We start from the raw sequence: 24,712 nt of genomic DNA on the forward strand, positions 1-24,712 counted from the left end.
CAAAAAACTGTGTAGAACCCCACTTATTCACTTTAAAATTAATAAAGCATTAAAAGGCAAATCTTAAATGGCTAGCTGATTACTCAAAGCTAAAGTCTGGTCCAAGTCCAAACAAACCAATCATTCCAAACAAAAAATTGGCTGTTATAACGAAAGAAGAGTTACCGAGCCACTCAGATGACCCCAATTTATGATATTATGATTGTGCACCACTGCAATCAAGGGATGCATGTTCATGCCAGATCCCATTTATGTTGGATTGCCACAACCTAACCATGCCATCACTGCCAGTTGATGCTAAAGTCATACCGCCCATGTCCCACTCAAGTTGCCAAACCTACACAAGCGAAAACCAAGAAGATCAATTCTCAAAGTGCTGAAACTGCAGCTTATCCAATGACAGTAAAAGACTTAGGTACAGGACGGCAACAGAAGCAGGTTATGAGATTCAATAATACCAAGCCCAGAATTCAACACGGCATCAACGCTCTAGGTCTTAGCAATAGAAAATATAGGCAACAGAGGGTTTTCACAAAATTACAGGAAAATAACTGAAAGTACGATGTATCCTTCATGGAATTAAAAGTCTATGTACTAGACAAGTCAGTCAGGGTTCAAATCCTATCCTGATCCACTGGATCTTCAATACCCTGTATCAAAACCTTTGAGAAATTGAGAATGACCAAAAAAATTGGCTGGGAAGTAGATGGAACCGATCTACCTAGTGACATCCTGAAGGATCCTCGGACTTTGTAGCTAATAAAATGTCAGCTATCGGTAGACATAAAATTTTAGTTGTGGAAAGCAACGATTGAAGTATAGTCAAACCTTAACCTGCATTGCAACTTTAGCTGAAACAAACAACAGATGAACATTCTCCAACATAAACAAACAACCTGGTAAACCATTGTATACCTCACCATCATGCCCGGGAAGTAATGCAACCTTTTCGGTTGTAGGTCTTCCATTGGATTCAGGATCCAAGAGTACATGCCATATTGCAATACCTTTGCAAGTTGCAACAGCTATAACTTCAAATGGCCTGCAAGTGTATAAATTCATCTATCAAAAGATGTCATTTACGACCAACTATATAAAACTTAAAAATATTCAAATCAACAGCGGCAGTAATTTAAGAAGATGAAAATTTTTTGATATTGTGAAGAAACTATGGTATCAAATATATCTTGGTTACACCAACCGATAAGTTTGTTGAGATTCAGATCATTTAGAGTTCAAATTTTTTGATGGCATACTTGGTTAACTAGCATATAAATCAAGTGTTCATTGCATCATAGACATTCATCACTAGTAAGAACCAAGGAGAAGAAAACTCCGGCACTATAACAAATCTTGCCAAATTAACAGTCAAAAAAGAACAACCAACATCACTATCACGCTAGCTATTACAATAAATAGCATTAGCTATTGACGAAAGAAAATGTATACGTATCTAAAATTCTAAATTGACATGGTGTTAAATTATTAAAAAAATCGATATAACACTTCATGTCCACACCATGTAAATGAGAGCGGATTAACTTTACAGGCTTAAAAAGGAAAACATTACCTGCCTATGTTTGGAGCCCAGGCTACAGCATGCACCATATCACTATCATCTCCAGGTAAAGCTAGCTCAGCAACTGGTATCCAGCGCTGATGAGCCTCGTCAAACTCCCAAATCTATTGAAAAACCAATTTCAAGGGCTCAAGCAATTAGTCATCTCAACTAGCATATGATCTTTCAACAAGCTTTTATTATAAAAATGAAGATATAAACAGGTCCAAAGATGAAAATTTTTTAGTGATAAAATAAAACCACTGCCTGCTCGAGGACTACTAACCTAAAAGTAACAAAAATTCAATAAGTAAGGATCTTTCAAAAGCCATTTAGAAGATAAGTTCAGAATTCATGCAATGAAGCAAATAACACCCTGTTTATAATTTTAGTAGTGCTTGCTACGCAATCTTATCAGAGACCATGCAGAAAAAGCCTTGCAGTGATTGTGCAAAATACAAACACCAACAAACCAATTCAACCCAAGTATTAAAAAAAAAAAAAAAAACTGTCTCCACATCTCTATACAAGACTACTCAATACTCCTTCCGTTACACATTTAACTCTTTAAAACCAAGTGAGTCAAATATACATCTGAGAGCAATCACCAAGTCTAGAGCCTGAACTTTGCAGACAACTCTGTGAATGGTTTTCCACTCTTGTTTCTGTCTCTTTAATAAATGGCACTCTATGCCTCTACCATCCAATGCACTTATTTTCTGTACCACCCTGCATACATTCTCTAGCTATCAGAAATAAATCATATAAAGACATAGATGTTACCATCACTTACCAAAATCTCCCAGAGTTTCAAAGGCGTACAGATACCTTCAATACCCTTTGACCACATGACTCATTATAACAATCATCCTCCAGCTTTTACAGAGATATAAATTTTCACACATAGAGAGAGAGAGAGAGAGAGGGAGAGTAAAAGGTCTTTGACTACATGACTCATTATAAAAATCATCCTCCAGCTTTTACAGAGATATAAATTTTCACACACACAAACATAGAGAGAGAGAGAGAGAGAGAGAGAGAGAGAGAGAGAGAGAGAGAGAGAGAGAGAGAGAGAGAGAGGGAGAGTAAAAGGTGTAAGTGAAGTTAGAGTCCTAACATGAAAAATTGAGTCCTCAATTGCATCACTTCAGTATCAATCATGGAGGGTACCATAAAGACAGCTTTAAACATGCTCTATAACAACATTAAAAAATATTTAGAAGCCAAGATTCGTGTAATTTGCATGTTTTTGTGATTTCATCAAACTAATACAAAATGAATGGTGTAAAAAAAAATTTCATGCATGACTTTGTGATTTAGACAAATGGATGGTCCAAAACCAAGGGCAAATATCCTTAAAACCACCCAACCAAGCAAAAGGCCGATATGTAGATTTAAAAACAGAGCTTTACTTATCACAGATAGGCTCTTGGACAGCAACAATTCTGCTTAACACACAATATCAAGGTTTAAAACATCAATCCAATACCATTTTTGATGCATTATCAGACTGGTATAGGTACAGTGATATCATTAAAAATAAAAAGAATGAATACAAACCACTACCGAACTATATGGGTCCAATACCGATACTTAATCAAACCATATCTGAAACCATTATACAGATAAAAAAAATGCACTAACTAGCCAACCATAATGATAGACAGTGTTTCGACCATCTCAAGTATTAAAATTTTAAGAATATAGTCAATGATCTCTACTGGATTCAAATTCAATGTTTGCACAAATGTTGCTAGCATTTTACAAACCTTGGATGAATTGAACTGAGGGAGATCAGAACTGAAACCAAGGACAAAACTACACTGTTGGCCTTCACCTCTTTGGGGATTCCAAGCGATGGATGCAGATGAGCATGATACTTTTCCAAATCTGGAAACAGAATCAAGCACATTCTGGAACTCTGCCTGTCATTAAAATACAACAAAATAGTTTCAACACAAATTATAATAAACTATCGCAGTTGCTTGATCTGCATAGATAATCTCATAAGTTATCATACATAAACACAATGTACCAAAATTGAGTAATGACTACCGCATTCCTTCATCTACTTAAAACAGAAATCTATATATACAGAGGAATAGCAAAATATTCTAGGAGCAAAATGTGGTTTCAACTGGACAAGATATGGATTGCATTCCCTTAAGGCCTAATCTACTAAAAAACACTAGAATTTCTGCAGTCATGAAGACCAATTACCAAATAAGAGTGCAAGCGCACATGAGACTTAGGATCCACAACTTAATACTACCACTACTTAGTTGATGTGCTTAGTAGAACACATCAAAGAAAATGTGCTGTGTATATGCCTTGACAACAGAATTCTTTTCATTTATAAAATAATATACAGAAAATCATAACATATCATTAAGTAACTAATAACAGCATAAGATTCAAAAATTGGAAAAGATTATTTAAGCAGAAAAAATGTGAAAATCCAGTTGATCAAAATCAAACCTGTGAAGCAAACCACTAGTTCAAATGTTTGAAACAGTGCTAACAAAAGAGAATAATACAGAAGGAGATCAAGAATCAAGAATAACAAAAGCTTGTTGTCAGCAAGATCAAAAGGGAAAGAGTGCTCTCTTTTATCAGCAAGTACATCTTGCTATATTCTCTTGCCATTCAAAGTAGTCAGAAAAAAGGCCCACTGAAATATCAACATATTCGAGTAGAGAACAAATAGACCAAATCACATACTGCCACATCCTGGATCATCATAATAGCTTACCAAGGCAATGATGATTAGCTTGTCCAAGAGGATATCCACCACAGCAGGCCCTGATACATGGCCCAAACTACTAAAGTAGGTAGCCAATGCCAGAAAATTCAATGAACCTCCAATTTCCCTTTTAATTGTCTATTGTTTACTGAAGTCTTCAAACAGTTTACCAAATGAATAATTAGAGCATATGCATCATTCTCATTGAAACTAGAAATCCTGCCATACCAAAATCGAGCAGAAATTGATCCAACTAATCTGATAGAGAGCATACTTAAGGGCCTGGGAAGTCTCAGATAAAAGTTACAATAGGCTGAAAAGGTAATAAACCTGAAGTTGCCACTTGTTAAATTCCAAAGGATCCAAAAGCTCATAGACCTTCACATATCCATCTGAACAGGCAGCAACCTAAACACCATTCAAACAGTTACTGAAAAATATTGGAAAATAGTAATGAAAAATCATCTAGCTTTACAAAGGATTTCAGAAAAGTTTATTATAAACAAAGAAATCAACAAAAAAGTCATCAATTAGTTGGTCTAGAAATTCTAAGAGTTGTGTCGAAAATTGAAAAGTCTTTTAGTCTTTCTAGGAATTCCTTTTGTATCAAGTTTACTCTTGTAAGTACACTCATTTACTATTTAGGTATTCTAGAAGTCACATTTTTTATTTCTAAAAGACATACTAACTCCCTACATTGTTCTACATCAGTTTGGTATCAGAGCTCATCAAGAAACATGCTTTGTACGTCATTGGGCCCCAACTAGCAGCGTCAATCAATAATGACGTCACTCACGGATCCTTGCATCTCTAATATAAATCCCTTGCATGTAGAGTTCGACTTTGGAACAACTGTCCCTACAGAATTGGTGGACCACTTAGCTCTCAGTGATTGGTAATTTTCAAAAACTTCTCTAATATTTTTTTCGGAAAGAACAATCCTATATTAAATCATATCATGGTTTTTATTGCTTCTCCCCTTGTTTTCTCCTCTCTTTTTTTCTATTTATCACTCTCTCTCTCTCTCTCTCTCTCTCTCTTCCCCCCTTTGACTACAACTACAGTACTATTAAGATTTAAAACCTTGAAAGTTGTCCAAAAAAAAGCTGAGAACCACTTGAATCATTGCATTTCTACCTTGTGCATTGAAACAGTTAACAACCTCATTACCAAAAGGCAATTTGTCGATAACCCTGATGAATCCTAAAACCAACAGAGTCAGGTACGCACCCTTAGGACCAAACTAGAATATCATGACACAATATTGAACTAGTTATGTGACCACATGACCCAAATCCTAAGAGCTCTCCAAAACCTTGAATAAACAACCCATGAATGAAGAGATTGATGAGTCAGTAAGACAACATGCTCATTCTCTACAATCCATCCCTTCAAATGAAGGAATTTTACCTACTCCCCAAGCTCCTATTTGAACAAATCCTAGATCCACCTATAGCACACTTGTTCAAAATTATGCTCCAACACTTCTTGATGACCAAGCTTTTAAAATTAATGATGAATTCCTAGAACATACTAGAAATCCACAAATCCAAGTAACGGGCCAACAAATTCGGTTTGCTGACAATCAGAGGAAAATGACTAAAAGAGTCAAAGTGGATGTGCTAGACTTTGATGGTAGATTTGACCCAAATGTGTTTGTTGACTGGTTAGATAGCCTGGAGAATTACTCTAAGTGGTATGGAATAATTGATATTGAATGTTACAAAATAAAATTGGTAACATCCGCCAGGAAATATTAACAACATATTCAACGTAGTCTTGAGCATCATCGAGAGCCTCTCATCACTCAAAGGTGGGTAAATTGTTCTAAGCAAACTACAACTAGAGTAAGAGATTATTTAAACATTAAAGTTGTTTCATGTCAAATTCACATGTTAAATGAAGCATTGGAAACATAGTACTTGCTCAAAGATTTGGATAAACAAAAAACAAATTCATTGATCAAGAAACCAAACTGATTTTACCAATATTGGAGCAGTTTCACGTATGGAACATAGATCACCGATTGCAAACCAATATTATTCGGACAAATGGATAGAAGGAGTTAGCACACAGGTTTTAGTCATGTACCAAACAGTGTAAAGCAAGAAGGAACATAACATACAGAAAATATGGCCAACCTTAAGTAAGCCACAACATACCATCTTTAAACTTGTCGAGAATACCCCAAATTGGAGATCAAGTACAGGTGAGCCACTGCTCTCAAAGAGTTTACACAGTTTCCATGTTGGATGTTCAGTATCTGACAGTATAAAATATAAAGCACATAAAAGTGAGTAATAAAGAGATAAACACTTGAATTTAAGATGTAATTTCTCATTGCAGAAGATTAAAAAAAGTTCAAAATGAAAATCACTATAAAAAGAGGGCATCATTATCCAACAAGCCTTCATCTAATGATGTTGGTTATGAAGCATAAACCAAAGCTAAGAAAGAGACACACAGATATATGAAGACGTCCAGCACCTGTCATCAACCTGATTCCAGTCCCTAATATCTAAGCTACTGCATAAAAGTTTCGGGCAACAGAATGCCCAATGATCAAACAAAATGATGATGCAGCTTAGAGACCAATGGAGAGGGCGAAGGAAAGAGACAAAGCAAAGGACTCATTATGCTCATCGTGCAAACAAGGAACAAGCCCTAGATGTTTCACTAAAGCTGGAAACGGTATATAAGAACGATACTTTTAACAAAATATACAAGCAGGGACGATTCTATCGCTCGATATACCAGTGGATTTCGAACCTTCGCCAGTCTCCTCCCACAAGGAAAAGGTTCCATCATTGCAGATGCAGGCAATGGCATCGCCACATTCTGGAGGAGCCCAAACTACGTTCAGAACGCTGCTCGCATGCGCCTGCAACGATGTCATTCAAGAGGAGGAGAAAAAGGAATCACATGGTAGCACATCGAGATGAGCGAAACCCTAAAAACGAGCCGAAACGATGAACGCAACGACGTCGATGCTAACTTGAAGCGACTTCAGAAAAGGCAGCGGGGGAAGCTGGTTCCGAATCAAACTTTCTAGGGTTATTGCACGCGTCGATTGATCAAAGAAGGGTGAGACGAAGACACACGAACCTTCCATTTGGAGGAGGAAGGAGAGGCAGAAGAGGAAGAGCCTGAATCGAGGGAGTCATGAATGGAGATGGAGCCGTCGACGAAGCCAACGGCCAGCCTCAGGCCGCAGTAGTTCCAACCGCAGCAGATGGCACCCTTCCCCAATCTCGCCACCTCCCGCTCCATCCCTCGCTCACTGGAGGCGGGACTCCAAAGGCGAACGAAAACGAGCGCCGTCGCCTTCCAGAACTTACGTCTGGCGTGTTCTGCACGTGACCGATCGATGTCGCCGTGGACTCGTGGGGTTGACAACGGATCGAATGCGGGTTAGCGGATTAGTAGATCCGGTAACCCAAATCCCCGTTATGAATCTCTAAATCGATGAAGGCCACCGTTTCCGCATGAAATGTAGATTGATGTGACATATCACATGATTATTTCTAGGGTGATATACACTGTTCAGGCAACTTGAGTGCCTGTCCAATAAAATACTACTTCTTATCCATCAATGACTTTGATCATGTGAGATTGTGACAGTGAGATCTTATTTACTGAGTTATTTTTTAATTCTTTTTGGAATTAAACGACATGATTATATGATGACCAGTTCATGCAAATGAAGAACAATGTGGATTCCAGAACAAATCCCGTGTTTGCTTTCCATGTTCATGATCTATCAGAACAGAACTGACGTTGTTGTGGAGAAGACGAGCAAGTCAAGCTACTCAGAACGTGTTCTTCCATTTGGCGACCACCTCGTGGAGGGCATTGCGGGAAGCTGCTTCCTTGACCATGGCCTTTGCGGCGGCGGCCTCCTGGAGTTGTCGCACCCTTGCCAGCACCACCCGGCCTCCCTCCCGCTCCATCAACTCCCTCACCGCCGCAGAGATCTGCTCCCTGCGGACGACACCGTCATTGTCTTCCTTGGCCCTCGACGCCACCTTCCGCCCCTCCGCCAGCATCAGCTCGTTCATCCTCTGCTCCGCGTACAGCGGCCACGCGATCATGGGCACGCCATGCACGACGCTCTCCAACGTCGAGCTCCACCCGCAGTGCGTAACGAAGCCTCCCACTGCCCGGTGGCTCAGGATCTGGATCTGCGGCGTCCAGAATGACACCACCAGCCCCGACTCCGTCGTCCTCTCGAGAAACCCATGAGGCAAGTAGCTCGCAGGGTCGTCTTCGCTGCCTCCGACGATGCCGTTGTCTGCCGGTCTTCTGACCACCCAAAGGAACCTATGGCCTCTCGTCTCCAACCCCAGAGCCATCTCCTTCACCTGATCACGGCTCAGCACTCCGAGGCTACCCAAGCAAATGTACAGCACGGAGGCATCTGGTTGTTCGTCCAACCACTTCAAACACAGCGACTCTTCCGGGCTCGAGCTCGGCCGCCCAGTTTGCACTAGTGGCCCAACTAGGTGGACGGGCGGTCGGCCGGGCTTTTTCTCCTTCAGCACCATCGCCGCCTCCGGCTCCATCTCCTGGAAGCTGTTCACCAGAATCCCCTCGGCCTTCTCGTACCGTTTCAGTTGTTGCAGCAGCGACCTGTAACCTTCGGTCGTCCGGTCTTTCACCATGTCCGGAAGGTCCTTCCAATGTATCGGAAGGCATCCAGGTACCGCAACCGGATCGGGGAGCCGCGGCATGGTGTCGTGGAGGGTGGGCATTTGGAAGAATAAGGACAAGAGGAATAAGTTGGAGGGAAAGAAGACAAAGCAGTGGACGCCGAACTCCCTCGCGACGTCCAAGTTGTCCGTGCCGAAGAGGTCGGCGACGAAGGCAACGAGGCGGGCGTTTCGTTGCAAGCCGGCGACGACACGGTGCAGGGAACGGAGACGACGCCGGGCGGGAGGGAGTCGACGATGGCCCGGTAGAATGATGAGGAGCAGCAGTCGGCGGTGACGATGAAGGTGACGGAGAAGCCATGCTCGACTGCGAGGCGTCGCACGAGCTCGGTGTGCGCGATCAGGTGCCCCATGCCGGGGCTTGGCATTATGACTGTTGGAAAAATACGATAAAGAATATGATTAAAATACTATGGAGACAAAGAATATGATTAAAATACTATGGAAACAAATAGCAAACACAAAATCAAAAATATTATAGAAAATATTTAAGCTTGAAATTGTGAATAAACACTTTCCTAAAAATGATATTTGCACCCTATAGTTTTAATAGATATAATAAGCGATCTGTATTGAGCAAACAATAAAGAATCTTCAAATATGAATTAAAGAATATCTAATTCAATTACTTGAAGAGTAAAATAAAGAAGAATGGTACGAAAGAGATGTATCCATAATTTACTCTCAAATACTTATTTATAAATATTTTCATAAAAGATGAAAAATAACTACCAAAATAACTACAAAATAAACCACATTTTCAAATAAATCTTTTGAAAAAAAAATTCTTTTTAATTTGAACAATTTATAACAATCCCTCCACTTGTTCGATTTAGATATTACCATAGTGTAAACATCACAAAGTGAAGTCGAAATCCCAAATAACATAAAAGCTTTAAATTTGTTATTCCTAATGATAATACCAGTGATACCACATACATAAATACAACATCCTTGTATTCCTCATAAATTCTCGCTTAGCTCTAAACTCTAACTTCTAGGTTCATATAGGTAAAGTTCTTATAATATCTTTGTCATTATTTGAGATATTTGTCCTAACTTGACTGAACTTCGTTATAAGTATAATTAACTCAACCCTTATTCGGTGACAACCAGCACTTTAACATCTTTAGATAGGACTCGTAAAATATTTCAAAGTATCGAACCACTACACATGTTAATGACTTGTTCTTACCTTTTGAACTCTTTATTACTCATTTCATAATATTGAGTAGGGTTATCATCGTTGGTGAACCTTTTATTTAAGGAGTTTTAGCCTCATCCATTTTGATGTTGATCTTACAACTTCTTTTGTAAGAGGTTTGGTGAACGGATCAGTCAAATTGTCACTTGTTTTCACAAATGTGAGTGAAATAATCCCACTCTTGATTAATTTTCTTACATAAGCATGCCTAAGACTTATGTGTCTTGACTTTCCGTTATATATTTTACTATACGCACAAGCTAAAGTGGCTTGACTATCACAAAATAGAGAAATTGAGTTCACACTCTTAGAAGTCAGTGAAATTTCTAATAGAAAGTCCCTCAACCATTCAGCCTCCTTTCCTGCTTCTGCTAGAGCAATAAATTCTGATTTTATAATTGAGTGAGTTATGCATATTTTTTTTTTACTCTTCCAAGAAATAGCGTCACCTCCCAAGATGAACACCCAACTAGTAGTAGATTTGTTATATCCGAAACTCGATATCCAACTTGCGTCGGTATATCCTTCTAAAATAGTATGAAATTTTAAGTATTATAGGTCATAATCTTTAGTCAATTTAAAGTACCCAAGAACTTTTTCGATAGCCTTCCAATGCTCTATATTTGGATTACTAATAAATCTACTCAATTTACTAACTACAAATGCTATATCAGGTCTTATGCACTACGTTGCATACATAAGACTTCCTATAGCACTTGAATATTCTAATTGAACCATTGTTCTTTCAACATTCTTGACTAATTTGATACTTGGGTCAAACGAGATATTTACTACTTTGATTTTTAAGTAATTGAATTTCTTCAATACTTTCTCTATGTAATGAGTTTGACACAAAATATATCCCCCACTATTTTTTTTTTACCTTGATACATAGTATGGTATCAACTTGTCCAAGATATTTCATTTTAAATATTGAAGATAGAAATCTCTTTGTTTCTACAATACCTTTAATGTCGTTGCTCACTATTAGTATATCATCAACATAAAGGTGTTTACTATCACCATATAGTCAAGTTTTGAGATAAACACATTTATCTACAACATTATGAACAAATCCATTATAAAAAATTATTGCATCAAATTTCTAATGCCACTATTTTGGAGCCTGCTTTAAACCATACAATGACTTAATAAGTTTATACACTTTATGTTCATTTTCTAGTAGAATAAAATCTTCGGGTTGTTCCATATAGTGCTTCTCTTTAATTCATGAGATTGCTCTCCAACCTCTTGTGAACTTGATTGATGTCCAATCAAAGGAATGTTAGGTTGCTCACCAACCTTTTGAGATGTCTCCACTGGTAACTCTTCACTAGTTGGAGAATGAACATTATTACTTGAAGTCATTAAGTGTTCAAATAACTTTATATCTCGAGATTCTATTATGATATTAGACTCCAAATTAAAAAGTATATAAGCTTTACTATTTGAGGCATAGCTTATAAATGCACATTTGATTCCTCTACGTCCCAACTTTGTCATTTGAAAAATTATTATTAAAATATACAAACACCCTCACACTTTAAAATAACCAATGTTAGGTTATCTTCCTTCTCATAACTCATAAGGAAAGATCTTATTCTTTTTAGAGGGAATTCTATTTAAAATATGATATGCTATCAATAAAGCTTTTCCCCATAAATTATAAGATAATTTAGCATGTAATAACATAGCATTAATCATTTCTAGATAAGTTCTATTTTTTATTTCTACTAAATCCATTTTGCTCATGTGTTATAGGTGTTGAACATTCATGAATTATATCATGTTGTTCACAAAATAAGTTAAATTCATTAGGAAAGTATTCTCCTTCTCTATCACTTCTTAAAACTTTAATTTTCTTGCCTAATTGATTTTCAATTTCTGCTTTATATGATTTAAAAGCATTAAAGCATCATTTTTTATGTTTCAATAATTAAACATATGTCAACCTAGACATATCATCTATAAAAGTAATGAAATATCTATTATCTCCTCTTGTTAATATGTTATTTAATTTACATATATCAGAATATATTAAGTCTAACAAATTAGTATATCTTTCGATAATTTTGAAAGGTTTCTTCATCATCTTTGATTTAACATAAATTTCATATTTATTAAGATAATCAAAATGATAATTTATAAAACCACACTTAATCATTTTTTAATGGTGCTAGTTCCAATCTATTATATAGTAATGAATAAGAATCAACAATATAAACATAAATAATATTTTTATTAAATTTAAAATCATTATCAACAATAGATAATTTGACCATTCCCCCAACAGAATAGCCTTTTCCAACAAAAGTTCCATTACGGGATAGAATTAACTTCCTGGATTCAAATACATATTTAATTCCAGATTTACCAAAGAGATTCCTACTTACTAAATTTCTACTCATATATGGTACATGAAGAGCATTAGTAAGAGTGATTTTCTTTCCCGAAATGAAAGTGAGTTCCACATTTCCCTTACCAATCACATTACAACTAACTTCATTTCCTATTTGAATCTCTTGCCCTTCTGTGTTTTTTTGTAAGTCTTAAAGAGTATATTATCATAGCAAACATGGACGGTAGCATAAGTATCATACCACCAACCAGAAATCTTATCAAATATGGCATTCACTTCGCTCACCGTAGCAATTATATTATCATCTTCCTCAACAGAGTTGACTTTCGATTTTTTATTTTTCTTAAATCTGCAATCCCTAGCAAAATGACCAGGTTTTCCATAAATAAAATAGCCTATACTCTTTGGCTTCTTAAATTTTCTTTGATCCCTTTTGGGGCCAAAATGATTCTCCTTGTTTTGCTTACCTTTGTTGGAATTCTTAGGCCGATTCACAGTATTTGCTTTTATATTGCCAAAAGAGTTATCGCTCTTGTCTCTCATCCTCGATTCCTCCTCGATTTGAAGATGTTTTTGAATTTACTTCAAAGTGATATCTTTGGAGTCATGCAAAATCTTCTTCCTATACCATTTCCAAGATAAAGGCAACTTGACTATTATAGCCCCTACTTGAAAAGGTTCAGGAAGTTTGATTTTTTCAGCCTTCAATTGATTAACAATGACCTGCAACTCATGCACTTGTGCCAAGATTGGCTTATCATCCACAAACTTGTAATCAAAATATTTAGAAATTAAAAATTTCTTTGTACCTTCCTCATCGGTATGATACTTGAATTCCAAAGCATCCCAAATTACTTTTGCAGATGGTTCCATCGTATAAAGATCATAAAGCCAGTCCGAAAGACCATTGATAATGTGTCCTCTACACATAACTTCATCTTCATTTCTCTTTTGTTCAGCCTTGACTTCATCGGTGTCATCGTCGGTTGGATCACGAATTGATTGAAGATTTGGATCAAGCACATAGAAGATCTTTAAAGCAGTCAACATAAACTTCATCTTATCTTGCTAACGAGAAAATTCGTTCCATCAAAACGATCCAAACGAATAAAATCTTGATTTAATAATTTTATGGTATTCGTGGCCTCCATGGTGAATTTGTATAAACTTATAAAATATCATTTTTAGATTGTTGAAAAAATACCATAAGGGAGAGGATGAAAACACTATGGAAACAAATAACAAACACAAGATCAAGAATACTATAGGAAATATTTAGGCTTGAAACGTGTATAAACACTTTCCTAAAAATGATATTTGCATCATCTTCTAAACAAGATTATTATGAGTTTGATGCAAATAGTTTTAGTGGATATGATAAACCATATGTATTGAGCAAAACAATAAAGAATCTTTAAAGAGGAATATATTAAAAAAAAATAGTATAAAAGAGATATATTCACAATTTACTTAAATATCTATTTATAGATATTTTTATAAAAGACATAACCTTTTAAAAATAACTATCAAAAATCATATTTTCAAATAAATTTTTTGAAAAGAATTTTTTTTCTTTTTAATTTGAACCATTTATAACAATGACTACGTGGCGCAAGCCATCGATACCTCCTTCGCTTTCCATTATCGCTGGTGGCGTTGCTGCTTGCTTCTCTCGACTCTCCTCGTCATCATCTCGTTCCAAACAATTAGCACGAATCAATTAGCACGGAATCAACGCGTCGTTGGTGCGCATCATGTCATTAACTATGAGTTAGATCTTAAACCTCCGTCAAACTCATCATGTTTCTAACATCTATCATTCTATATGGCTTTGTTTTGTTTTGTATTCAGATCAGCTTCCCGATGGAACAGTAGAAAAAGCCTCCTTGTGTTGCTCATGGACATTGAAATAACATCACAGCTTGTGACAGCTGCTGCTCTTGCCTTCTTGCAAGTTGTGCAAACATCATAAGGTTTTAGTGGTGAACAATGTCAATTTTATTCATTGGTATCCTTGTTTTTCCTATTTATTTTTTAATAATTTAATATAAATAAAGAATATATAAAACTAAAAAAAACCTATATTGTTACAAATTATAACATATCATAGTAAGCATAAACCTCCAACATTTATGTCATTGTCATTGGAATCAATTATAAAAGTTCACAGACAAATAAAAAAACTAAGAATAAAATACATTTTCAACTAATAACTAATAAAAAATTAGTTAAAATATATCTTAAACTGACAATATAAATATAAATATGAAGATATACATAATGAAAATTCATTTTGTTTGAATCAATCCTCTCCTCAACTGCTACTACCAGTTGCCATGATGGGAATCCAACATTCTAAAAGCCAACTCACTTTCTTCATTGCAAAATGTACTGCCATTTGAATCATGACCAGAATTATTTTAGGCAATTAAATATTTTTGTGTGGATGCTGTTGATCCAAAGGTCCAAGGCTTGGATACCAACTGATCATCATCATCTCAAAACCATTCCTTTCACAGAACTTATCCACTTCCATGACCACCTGTACTTTGTATTGGTTTCTTAAGAACCAATCCTATTATCACAAAAAAAAAAAACAAAATTACAAAATTCCATGCATGCAACTTTGCAATCTATAGAGGAATATATTGCTTTTGCTTTTTGATAAAGATTTTTAACCATTTAGGTTTATCTTTATAATTATCCCAAAAAAAATTTACAAGTTCAAAAAATCACTTTCAGCTAAATAAGTTAGAAAATTGTAAACAAGTTATTAGCTAAAATCAATCTGATTCTCTAATTATAATATTTTTCATCGAAAGCCTATTAAAAAATACTTTAGCCGACAAAGAAGCCTCTCTATTATGTTATTTTTATTCATAAACTAATAAGAATATTTATTTTTAATTTTAATTCTGAGATAGGTTTAATCTTATTTATTTTTGAGTCAAATTGTCACCATTATAATATTTTTATATAAATTTATAATGCTTTGTTTGAAGTGTCGTACACATTATAAGATAGTGTACTAAAGTGTTATTAAAGGTCTATATGAATTTATGAGAAATAAGAGTATTTATTAAGAAATGTGAAAAAAAGATATTAAGGAAACCGCCCATTAAGTTTGATTATTTTCTTTAATTTGACTGATAAGGGCATATAGGTAATTTCATATTATTAAGTTAGTTCCCCTTCCGTGCCATGCCATTCCATGCCATATCGGTAGAGCCCACATCATACCACAATAAAAAGGCCGAAAAATAGAAGGAAAATAGGAAAAAGGAGAGCGTGAGGTGGTCGCTCCTCTTCATACCGTATAAATAGAGAGCGAGAGGGATCGCCGCCGCAAAGCCCGAACCCCTTCGCCGCCCTCCGCCCACTCTCTTCCCCGAGAAGACCCCGACGGGAGTGAGACGGCCGCGGTCTGACTTTACCCCTTCGATCCGATCCGGTCCAACCGGCGGTCGTCTCGCCGAGGGTTTCGAGCCGGCCCGACCTGGTTCTTGAGCTAGTCCGGAGATTCCATGGCGTCGGAGAATGTGGTGGGGAAGAACACGGGGGAGTCGGCGGTCACGACGATCGTCAACCTCGCGGCGGAGGAGGCCAAGCTCGCGAGGGAGGGCGTCAAGGCCCCCGGCCACGCGATCCTCAGCATTTGCAAGTCTCTCGTCGCTGGTGGTGTCGCCGGAGGAGTGTGAGTCGATTCGTTTTCCTCTCATCTTTGGCATTTTCTTATTAAAATCGCCGTTTTGTCTTTTTTTTTTTGGAAGAAAAATGCCATTTTTAATCATTTCTCCAGCACATTTTTAATCATTATATATATATATATATATATAAAATATAATATAATTTTGTTGATCACTTTATACAAGGGTTAATTGGAATATTGGTCGCAAGGTTGCCGTGCCATCTGAGTGTTTATTCGGATGTGCTCGTGTTGTTTGTTTGTTTCCATTTGATCTTTACACTGTGATTAATATCGTGAAATATTATATCTTACGCTGGCCCCTTATGTAGGTATTGATGGTTGTCTTTGGTGTCAAGCCTACTGTTGTACCTTGATTATTATAAATTCGTTATAGGTTACTTGGATCCTTAAACCTTGTAGGGTAAAAGGGAACATGGTATTGGAAAACAAATATTAATCAGTCTTCCTGTATGTACTGATTTTGTCATGACCACATCTTGAGGTAGGGACCTGTACCTGAAGCTATTTATCTTGGTTATACTAGTACGAGCACACAAGTGATGCACATGGTAATGGAAAATTATTTGTAATTGGAATTTAATGCAGAAAAATTCTTTGCTAATGGATTATGGAGATATAAGATATCATGAAAGGGGCCACTGTAATTCATTGAAATTTGTAGATGTGGATGATTCTGGCATAATGTTTCTTTCCAGGTTAAGGGCCTTAAGTAGAAGTATTTTACCATTATACTTGGTTAAGGCCAGGTAACGAAAGAATAAACATGAAATGTTAGGCAACAAATTTCATGTACTATGAATAAACTAAATTTCAATGTTCTGTATAAACTGAAGTTCAGAATTTTTCCTATAGCGGTACTTCTTCTGTGGAAATTAAGTTATATGTCTGATGTATATGGATAGCCAACCTTTTGGAAGAGTTTGATTGAACAAGAAAATAATTGATGAGCAATTTCATTTAGTGCCTTAGGCTTACCAGTTGTGCGTTGATGTTTGAATATAATATATTTTGTTTGTAAACATAAGTGCTTTTTAGTCTTGCTAATGTATCTTGGTTACTCCGTGAATTCAAGAGGTAACCTAATTAATTTTTTATTCTTGTTGGGAATTAGCATCTTTCATTTTTTTTGTTTCCATGGAAGAATCCGTAGAAGATCATTGAACTTGTTTTTGTGTTTCTAACATCATAGTTGCTGTTCTGGCCTTTACAAGCAGTTGCCTGATGCCTGCTCTCTTTAACCTTTCCCAAACTTGCTCTTGTATGTGATCATTGAAACTGTATGAAGCAAAAGCACATGAAGTCAATTGCCCCTTTCTAACTTTTACGGTCAAGAAAACCAACTTATCATATTTTAGCTCCACATTATGCAACTCCTTATATTTAGAGGTCTGTGTTTTATACTTTTAGAATTGACACTTTACTAGATATATGGAGCACATTACTATACTCTTCTGCAACTATTATCACCTTTTGAAATTTATCATGGATTGTTGTTCCTTTAGCATCCTTTATGGTGGGATCATGATTTGAAGTTTAGAAGTCCTTATCAGCTGTTGCTTGACAAATCATATGATAATGAGCTAAGTAGATACATCCCAGCTTAATGAAAACATGGCATCTGATGTAACCATTTTCAGATCAAGAACTGCTGTTGCTCCACTTGAGCGGTTGAAAATTCTACTTCAGGTAAAGTTTCCTTTTCATTCCTTTTTTACTTATTTCTTGAGTTATGATTATTGACAATATGGCATGATTTAGCTTGTTTGTTCTCTTCTTTGCTTTTACTTTTGGTGGGATTTTTTAAGTTCCTTTGGTTGTTGTTCCCATCTTTACATTTAGCATCTCTAATTTTGTTTTTACTTATAAGCTTGAATTTGATTTATGGTGCTTAAAATACACTGTAGAAACTGTGTGGTACAAGGTGAAGGTAAAACTAATTTACAGCTCATGATTTTCAAGTCAGCTTGTGTAATTAATTGGAACATAATATAATATAGGTTAGTGTTGTACATTCTTGGAATATAAAATATATTTACAGAAACAATGTATTAGGAAAAACCCTTGCACCTGAGATATGTATGTGGTCCAAAGTCCAAAGACTCCAAACTAGCACAAAAATATTTAACTTTCTTAGGCATGCAATTGTCCTATTAACGAGTTCATAGCAAAAAGCGTCAGTTATCTAGAAGCTTTCTCTCAGACAAAATTAGCAAAAATTGTTAACTTTATTTGCTCCAAAGTCCATATTAGATTACGGTACTTCTGATGTAGTTGCTGACCATGTAAGATGTTTATGTCATAAATCACAGTTGAACTATATTTAAAGTAAATTGTGCTCTACCATAAGAGCTTAAATTTTGAGGGCTGCATGCAAGCAGGCCATGCCTTATGGACCGTATGACATTATTGGATAACTTATGAGATTGCATCAGAAATTGAGGTTTATACAGAATTTTACTTAAATAGTCCTTTTCAATTTTGAGTCATAAGAATGGTTTATTTGGTATGCCCAAACTTCATACAGCATGAATGTTGGCGGCACTCTTATTGAATCTTGTCTTGTCATGTCTGTCTATGTTGCAAATTGGAACGAACTGTATGTTATAAACATCTGATCTTTGTAAACAATTTATAGTATCTGAGATAAATATGTGCTCACAAGTTAATTTGCACTTCTGCTTTCTAGATCATTCAATTTACAATTGAAGGGCTGCCTTAAATGTTCTTTTTCATTAAACCGTCAAGCATCAAAGGAGTTCCTTGTCTTAATTTGATCCAACTTTTGCCTGGTAGACATGACTTGATGATTAATTTGCTCATACATTTATATATACATGTAGGTTAATGCAACTTATTTCCTTTGTTTAAGAATCCATTCCATATGACATTCTTGTGTTTCATCAAAGATTTGCACTATATGTATGTATTTGAACAGTTATGTATTTTAAAGGCCTTTGAGACAATGAATTTGTTCTTGTTAAATGTATCAAGATGATCACATACAGGTTCAAAATCCTCACAGTATTCAGTATAATGGAACCATACAAGGCCTCAAGTACATATGGAAATCTGAGGGTTTTCGAGGACTATTCAAAGGCAACGGAACTAACTGCGCACGCATCATTCCAAATTCTGCAGTCAAATTTTTTAGCTACGAACAAGCATCAAGGTTTGTACATATAGCTTATTCGTTCCCAGCTTGGTATTTTTAGCTGAAAGAAATGCATGATGTGGTAAAATAAGGAGGTTCATAGCATTATCAGTTAGATAAATTACCACTGTAGTTCGGACAGTGGTATGATTTTATCAACAAGATGCAGCAAACTTTGAGTTTTATGCTTATAAGAAATTCAGTTGGAGGTGGTAAATGAATAATTATGAACAGATATTACGCATGGCTAAAACTGTGGTGCAGAAGTTTGAGGCTGAAACAAATACTGGGCAAAATTATATGACTACGGTGAACATTCAATAAACAAAGTTAGAATTAGACATTGTCATCCTACTTTTTCCTTCTAGGGTTGAATTTCATCATTGCCTGCAGCTTCAAGCCTTAAATACTTTCTTTTTGTCTGCCAACCCAAGAAGAGTTTATGCTATATCAAGTGGTATGAGTGATGTTTGCAAACAGATGATGGTTCTAGTTATCAAAAGCATAGAGTTTATGCTAAAGCATAGCATCTCATATAATGTTGCAACTTTTTCAAATATCAAATGTTCTTTAAGAAGAGGTTTACAACTATTGTCGTACCTTTCTTGTTTGGATAGCTCTTGTTGACCATGGAGTGTCATGTGGGTATATTTCATGTAAAAATACTCTGAATGTGCATTCATATTCTAAATTCACAAAATTTACTTATACCATATTTTATTATTAATTAATCTGTATATCAGTGGATGTTTCTTTTACAATTACTTTCTCTTGGGCACATTGGAAGTGGCAGGAGGCTAGTATTTTATGACATATCATATTAGATCCTTATGGCCAATAAACTCAAAACATGGACCTTAGGTACCAACTCTATTTAGTTCGGGCCTAGTTATCACTAAGCACGGGTTTGCTATTATAGTTATAATCTAGTGCTTTTTTCTTTAAGCTAATGATTTTCTTTTGTTGCAGTGGAATTTTGTGGCTTTACCGACGACACTCTGGCAAAGGTATGCATACACTTTCCCTTGGGCCATCCTATGCTTGATGCTATTGGTTGTTCTCATGCAACTGGAGCATATTTTTATTAGAATGTCAATGTAAACAATTGCTTCTAGCATATATGTGTGAGTTCCCATGCATATGTATGCCTAATGGATGTAGTCTATAGGGAAGGTTTTGCATAAAGTTGGTTAGATCAATAAACTAAAACAAAACATTTGAAAATTTTAACTAGGACCAGACTTATCGGGTTTTTCTTTGTTCCTTTCCTTCTTTCCTTTTCCTAACTTCATCTCTTTTTTTCTTTCATTGTCACAACTCACAAGATTTGAAGGACTTGATATTTTTCTGTACTTGAAGTGTAGGGTTTCACACACTTGAAGTGTTTGTATACCAAGAAAACAACCCCTTTTAGTAGCACGCCCATTATCAGTCTGGGTTTGTGTGGTATGCACTATTGCTATTGCATGGTACACCACCGTTTCAACATGGATGTGTCTGCAAAAGGAAACATGATAATGAGTGGAAAGAGAGAATAACACATGCACATGCTTCTCTCAACACTGGTCTCTCCTCTACTCTGGTGATCTCTCCATACTGTGCATATTAGCTAGCAAACACACTTATGTATCAATGGTTGCAGGTTGAGGGGAGAAAGATCAGTGAAGAGTGAAACCCCAGAAAAATAAATGGAAATTTGATCCATTCTACACATCTGACCTCATGGACATGAAGATAAAAATTACACACTTTCATGTCCACTTACATATCTGACCTCTCATAAATAAACATTTGTTCACCTTCAGTTCTAATTGGTGTGCGGTATTAGACTACGGACCTATTCTCATCTTTTTCTCAAGCATGGAACTGTTGAGACCACAAATGGACTTCTCTGTGAGTTGTAGGTGCACACTAGAATCTTCTTTGTTGGAGTTAGAATGTAGCTCCTTCTATTTGAAGCTAATCAATTTATTTCCTTGCAAACGATGCAAAACAAAAGGTTTTGAGATGTTTCTAAGCTCTTGTAATGTTCAAAGGTTGTCTTATGATGTTACTTTTTCTAACTATGAGACAAATTCCATTCGCCAATACAAAAGGAGCGAAGTAATACATGTTTATGGAAATTGGTATTAGAACTTTGGTTTTTGTCAATCTGTTTGAGGAAGAGAGTCAAGCAATTAATATAAAGTTTTACCTCCTATTACCCTCTAAACCAGGTGCAAAAGCAAAAAACAAAGAGGAGATATTATCACAGTCTGAAAGCTTTTATTGTCCTCTCGATCATGTGCTTCTTTTCTTCCTTCCATTGTACATACTGATTTGGCAAATTGGGATTCATGTTATATCTTGTAATTCTTGCAGAAGATGCTCAGCTTACTCCTGTTTTGCGTCTTGGAGCGGGAGCATGTGCTGGAATAATTGCAATGTCTGCGACTTATCCCATGGACATGGTTCGTGGCAGGATCACTGTGCAGGTGCTGTTTCTCTTGCTTCTGAAATAAGGACAAATGACAGACCTCCAGACAATTTGGTCACGTATCACCTTCTACGTAATATCATTTTTCTGATAATTTTTATGCCATTATTACTGATCTCTCTTAGCTTAATTTTTTGTACAGACTGAAAAGTCTCCGTACCAGTACAGAGGAATGTTTCATGCATTGCGCACGGTCTATTGTGAGGAAGGTTTTCGTGCTCTGTACAAGGGCTGGCTTCCATCAGTTATAGGAGTAGTAAGTTCCTATTTACCAAACCTTAGACGGCAAGCATCCTTTACCACAAACGATTAGCAAGTCCTTGTAGAAAACGACTTGGAAAACCTGTTTCATACGACAATCTGGTTCTTATACCCTTTGGTTTTTCTCTAGTAATTAAGTTTTCTTCTTTAATTTACATCTATCTATCCTTGTGTTGTGATTTGCAATCTATAGGTCTGAAGCAATAATCTTCTTGCTTGACTTCTTGCAAACAGAGGAAGATACTATCAGCTTTACAAAATTGTTGCACTTTAGAAAATATAATGAAATGCATGTAACCCTAATGTCCAAGACCAAGGTCACCATTTTTCTATCGATCTATATATATATAATATATAGTGAAGTGCATGTGCATGCTTATCAGCATATGTACTTTAGAAAAAAATATGCTAGCACATACTCCACTGTTGTACACCTCTTAAGCAGTATAGGTTGCTTTAGAAACAAATTGTGAAAAATGTTTCACATTGTCGGAAAATTGTTGCTAAATCTATGATGTAGATGTTGTTGTAGTGTACTTGCTTCAAAGAATTATTTTAATCTCTTCTGAACAACATTTGAACTTGCAGATTCCATACGTGGGCCTCAACTTTGCTGTCTATGAATCTCTAAAGGACTGGTTGATCAAAACCAACCCATACGGTCTCGTTGAAGACTCGGAATTGAGCATCGTCACAAGGCTCGGCTGCGGAGCGGTTGCTGGAACGGTTGGCCAGACTGTTGCCTACCCTCTCGATGTAATCCGGAGAAGAATGCAAATGGTGGGTTGGAAGGATGCTGCTTCTATTGTGACCGGACATGGAAGGAGCAAAGCACCTTTAGAATACAATGGCATGGTAGATGCCTTCAGGAAAACTGTCCGTAACGAAGGCTTCGGTGCATTATACAAAGGTCTTGTCCCCAATTCAGTAAAGGTTTGTGACTTCAATTCCATTTAGCGTACAAAAGTATCATGTTAACCATCAAAGATTTAGATGCAGAATCACATCGATGTTCTTTTTTTCTTTCAGGTGGTGCCATCAATTGCAATTGCTTTTGTGACGTACGAGGTGGTAAAGGATGTTCTTGGTGTAGAAATGAGGATATCGGATTGATGGTGTCGATGCTGCGCCCACTGTTGTCGTGAGGAGAGTTGGCTTCGTCTTTACTGCGTGCGCAGATTGATGCGTAGATGTTCCATGTTAATGACTGCTGCTGAACATTTTGGTTTCCTCAGTTGGCTTGAAGAATAAATCGGCTGTACCGCAGTAGGAAGCCTAACTTAATGTTGGGACCCATAATGACGTTGGACGCGTTTTATGAGCTGACCTGGACCCGACACGGTCACCTCTCTGGTTCCGCGTTGCGTGGCGTGCGGGTCACGTGCGAGTTCCGCTCCGCTGCTCAGGGTTGACAATAGGCGGTCAGATCACGTGGTGTTGGGTGTGTTGTTGACCTGAAGCGCAGCGTGGAATTGACCACGCATCTCAATTAGTCTATGCATTGACAACTTCGATGTCTTACTAGAAAATGCCGAACTGCATGGCGAACGTTTACAGTGACATTCTCCGTTTAGCTTCCACTATAAAAGTCATTCGATGGCTATTTATTCGACTAATTTCTGGGATTCAAACTCGAGTTTTTATATGCAAACCATGTAGATAAAAAATAAGTTTCTATTTTTTTAAAAAATAAATTCCATAAGAATAATTGAGGTGATTTGACGTTATCTGTGTAGGTAGAATGGCTATGGTATTAAGAATGGGTAAAGGCCTATATATATATATGTTTGGAAATAGCGTCCTGGTCTGTCAACGTTCTCCAACCCCGCCGCCAAGCAACCCACCGTCCGCTCCCCGCGGCCATATATTTGACCGCGTCCATCTGCCTGGATCCCACTGCACCCAGTGATGAAAGCACAGCCTCTGTAGCTGTTGTCGCCGTCGCCCACAGCTCCTCCTCCGCATCAATTGCGGGCGAGGTAGGATGGGGTGGAGGGGGTGAGAGAGAGAGAGAGAGATGAATATAATTTCGTCCTCTGATGAACGGCGACGACCGTGCAGCTTGATCTCCTCCCTCTATAAGAAGCCATGCACTCCTTTCATTTCATCCAACCAAGTCGGTGAGGAAGAATCCCAGCTAATCCTTTAGCTTTCACTACCTCTTCATCCACCTCCCATGACGACTCCACTGCTCCCCCGTCTTCCCCTCCTCCTCCTCCTCCTCCTCCTCCTCATTGCCTTCTTCCTGATCCCCCTCGCCGTCGTATCCCAGGAGGCGTTCTGGGACCAGAAAGTGGATACCTACAGCACGGGCCGTAACTCTAGCATCGGCTTGTACTCCTACATCATGCTCGCCTGCCTCATCACCATCGACAACGGTCAGCGCCCAGCCTTGTTCTAAAAGCTCTGTTGCTATCTTGATAATAGAGGAGGGAGAGAGAGATGAAGGAAGTAATGGTACTGACTGAGTTTTTGGAGGGAGGAAGATGGAGGAGACCTCCCCAACATAATTATATTTTCTTTTTATATATTTTTTTCATGA

General features: G+C 37.0%; 3 protein-coding genes across 4 annotated transcripts; 1 reads left to right on the forward strand and 2 right to left on the reverse strand.

Annotated features, from left to right (window-relative positions):
* Positions 1-8: 8 nt before the first annotated feature.
* On the reverse strand, positions 9-7,633 carry LOC103973437 (protein SEH1). Of its 2 annotated transcripts, none has more exons than XM_009388011.3 (8): positions 7,407-7,633; positions 7,071-7,182; positions 6,464-6,564; positions 4,632-4,709; positions 3,328-3,483; positions 1,571-1,683; positions 916-1,042; positions 9-337 (listed from the first exon to the last, which is right to left on the reverse strand). In XM_009388011.3, exons 1-8 carry the CDS (start codon positions 7,569-7,571, stop codon positions 197-199), a joined length of 993 nt encoding a protein of 330 aa, XP_009386286.1. In that variant the 5' UTR covers positions 7,572-7,633; the 3' UTR covers positions 9-196. The 2 variants fall into 2 exon arrangements, with proteins under 2 accessions (XP_009386286.1, XP_009386279.1); XM_009388004.3 differs by having other exon boundaries at positions 7,056-7,182.
* A 477-nt stretch (positions 7,634-8,110) lies between these two features.
* Positions 8,111-13,632, reverse strand: LOC135611563 (UDP-glycosyltransferase 72B1-like). Its single transcript, XM_065107199.1, has 3 exons — positions 13,383-13,632; positions 9,145-9,383; positions 8,111-8,974 (listed from the first exon to the last, which is right to left on the reverse strand). Exons 1-3 carry the CDS (start codon positions 13,630-13,632, stop codon positions 8,111-8,113), a joined length of 1,353 nt encoding a protein of 450 aa, XP_064963271.1.
* A 2,234-nt stretch (positions 13,633-15,866) lies between these two features.
* On the forward strand, positions 15,867-23,454 carry LOC135598735 (mitochondrial adenine nucleotide transporter ADNT1-like). Its single transcript, XM_065093015.1, has 8 exons — positions 15,867-16,267; positions 17,920-17,968; positions 19,288-19,451; positions 20,403-20,440; positions 21,795-21,907; positions 22,052-22,165; positions 22,759-23,103; positions 23,200-23,454. Exons 1-8 carry the CDS (start codon positions 16,098-16,100, stop codon positions 23,281-23,283), a joined length of 1,077 nt encoding a protein of 358 aa, XP_064949087.1. The 5' UTR covers positions 15,867-16,097; the 3' UTR covers positions 23,284-23,454.
* Positions 23,455-24,712: the final 1,258 nt, after the last annotated feature.

This window comes from Musa acuminata, chromosome BXJ1-2, assembly GCF_036884655.1.
Source record: "Musa acuminata AAA Group cultivar baxijiao chromosome BXJ1-2, Cavendish_Baxijiao_AAA, whole genome shotgun sequence".
Classification (NCBI taxonomy): domain Eukaryota; kingdom Viridiplantae; phylum Streptophyta; class Magnoliopsida; order Zingiberales; family Musaceae; genus Musa; species Musa acuminata.

Coding starts and splice junctions, on each gene's coding strand:
- LOC103973437 (XM_009388004.3), bottom strand. CDS start 7,571: ATGGAGCGGGAGGTGGCGAGATTGGGGAAGGGTGCCATCTGCTGCGGT. Junction 6,565..7,055: donor CGAAGGTTCGAAATCCACTG/GTATATCGAGCG, acceptor TTATACTGTCAG/ATACTGAACATCCAACATGG. Junction 1,043..1,570: donor TGGGCTCCAAACATAGGCAG/GTAATGTTTTCC, acceptor ATACACTTGCAG/GCCATTTGAAGTTATAGCTG.
- LOC135611563 (XM_065107199.1), bottom strand. CDS start 13,632: ATGAAGTTTATGTTGACTGCTTTAAAGATCTTCTATGTGCTTGATCCA. Junction 9,384..13,382: donor GTATCATACCGATGAGGAAG/GTACAAAGAAAT, acceptor TTTTTCCAACAG/TCATAATGCCAAGCCCCGGC. Junction 8,975..9,144: donor CTTCGTCGCCGACCTCTTCG/GCACGGACAACT, acceptor ATACATTGGAAG/GACCTTCCGGACATGGTGAA.
- LOC135598735 (XM_065093015.1), top strand. CDS start 16,098: ATGGCGTCGGAGAATGTGGTGGGGAAGAACACGGGGGAGTCGGCGGTC. Junction 17,969..19,287: donor GGTTGAAAATTCTACTTCAG/GTAAAGTTTCCT, acceptor GATCACATACAG/GTTCAAAATCCTCACAGTAT. Junction 20,441..21,794: donor CCGACGACACTCTGGCAAAG/GTATGCATACAC, acceptor TAATTCTTGCAG/AAGATGCTCAGCTTACTCCT.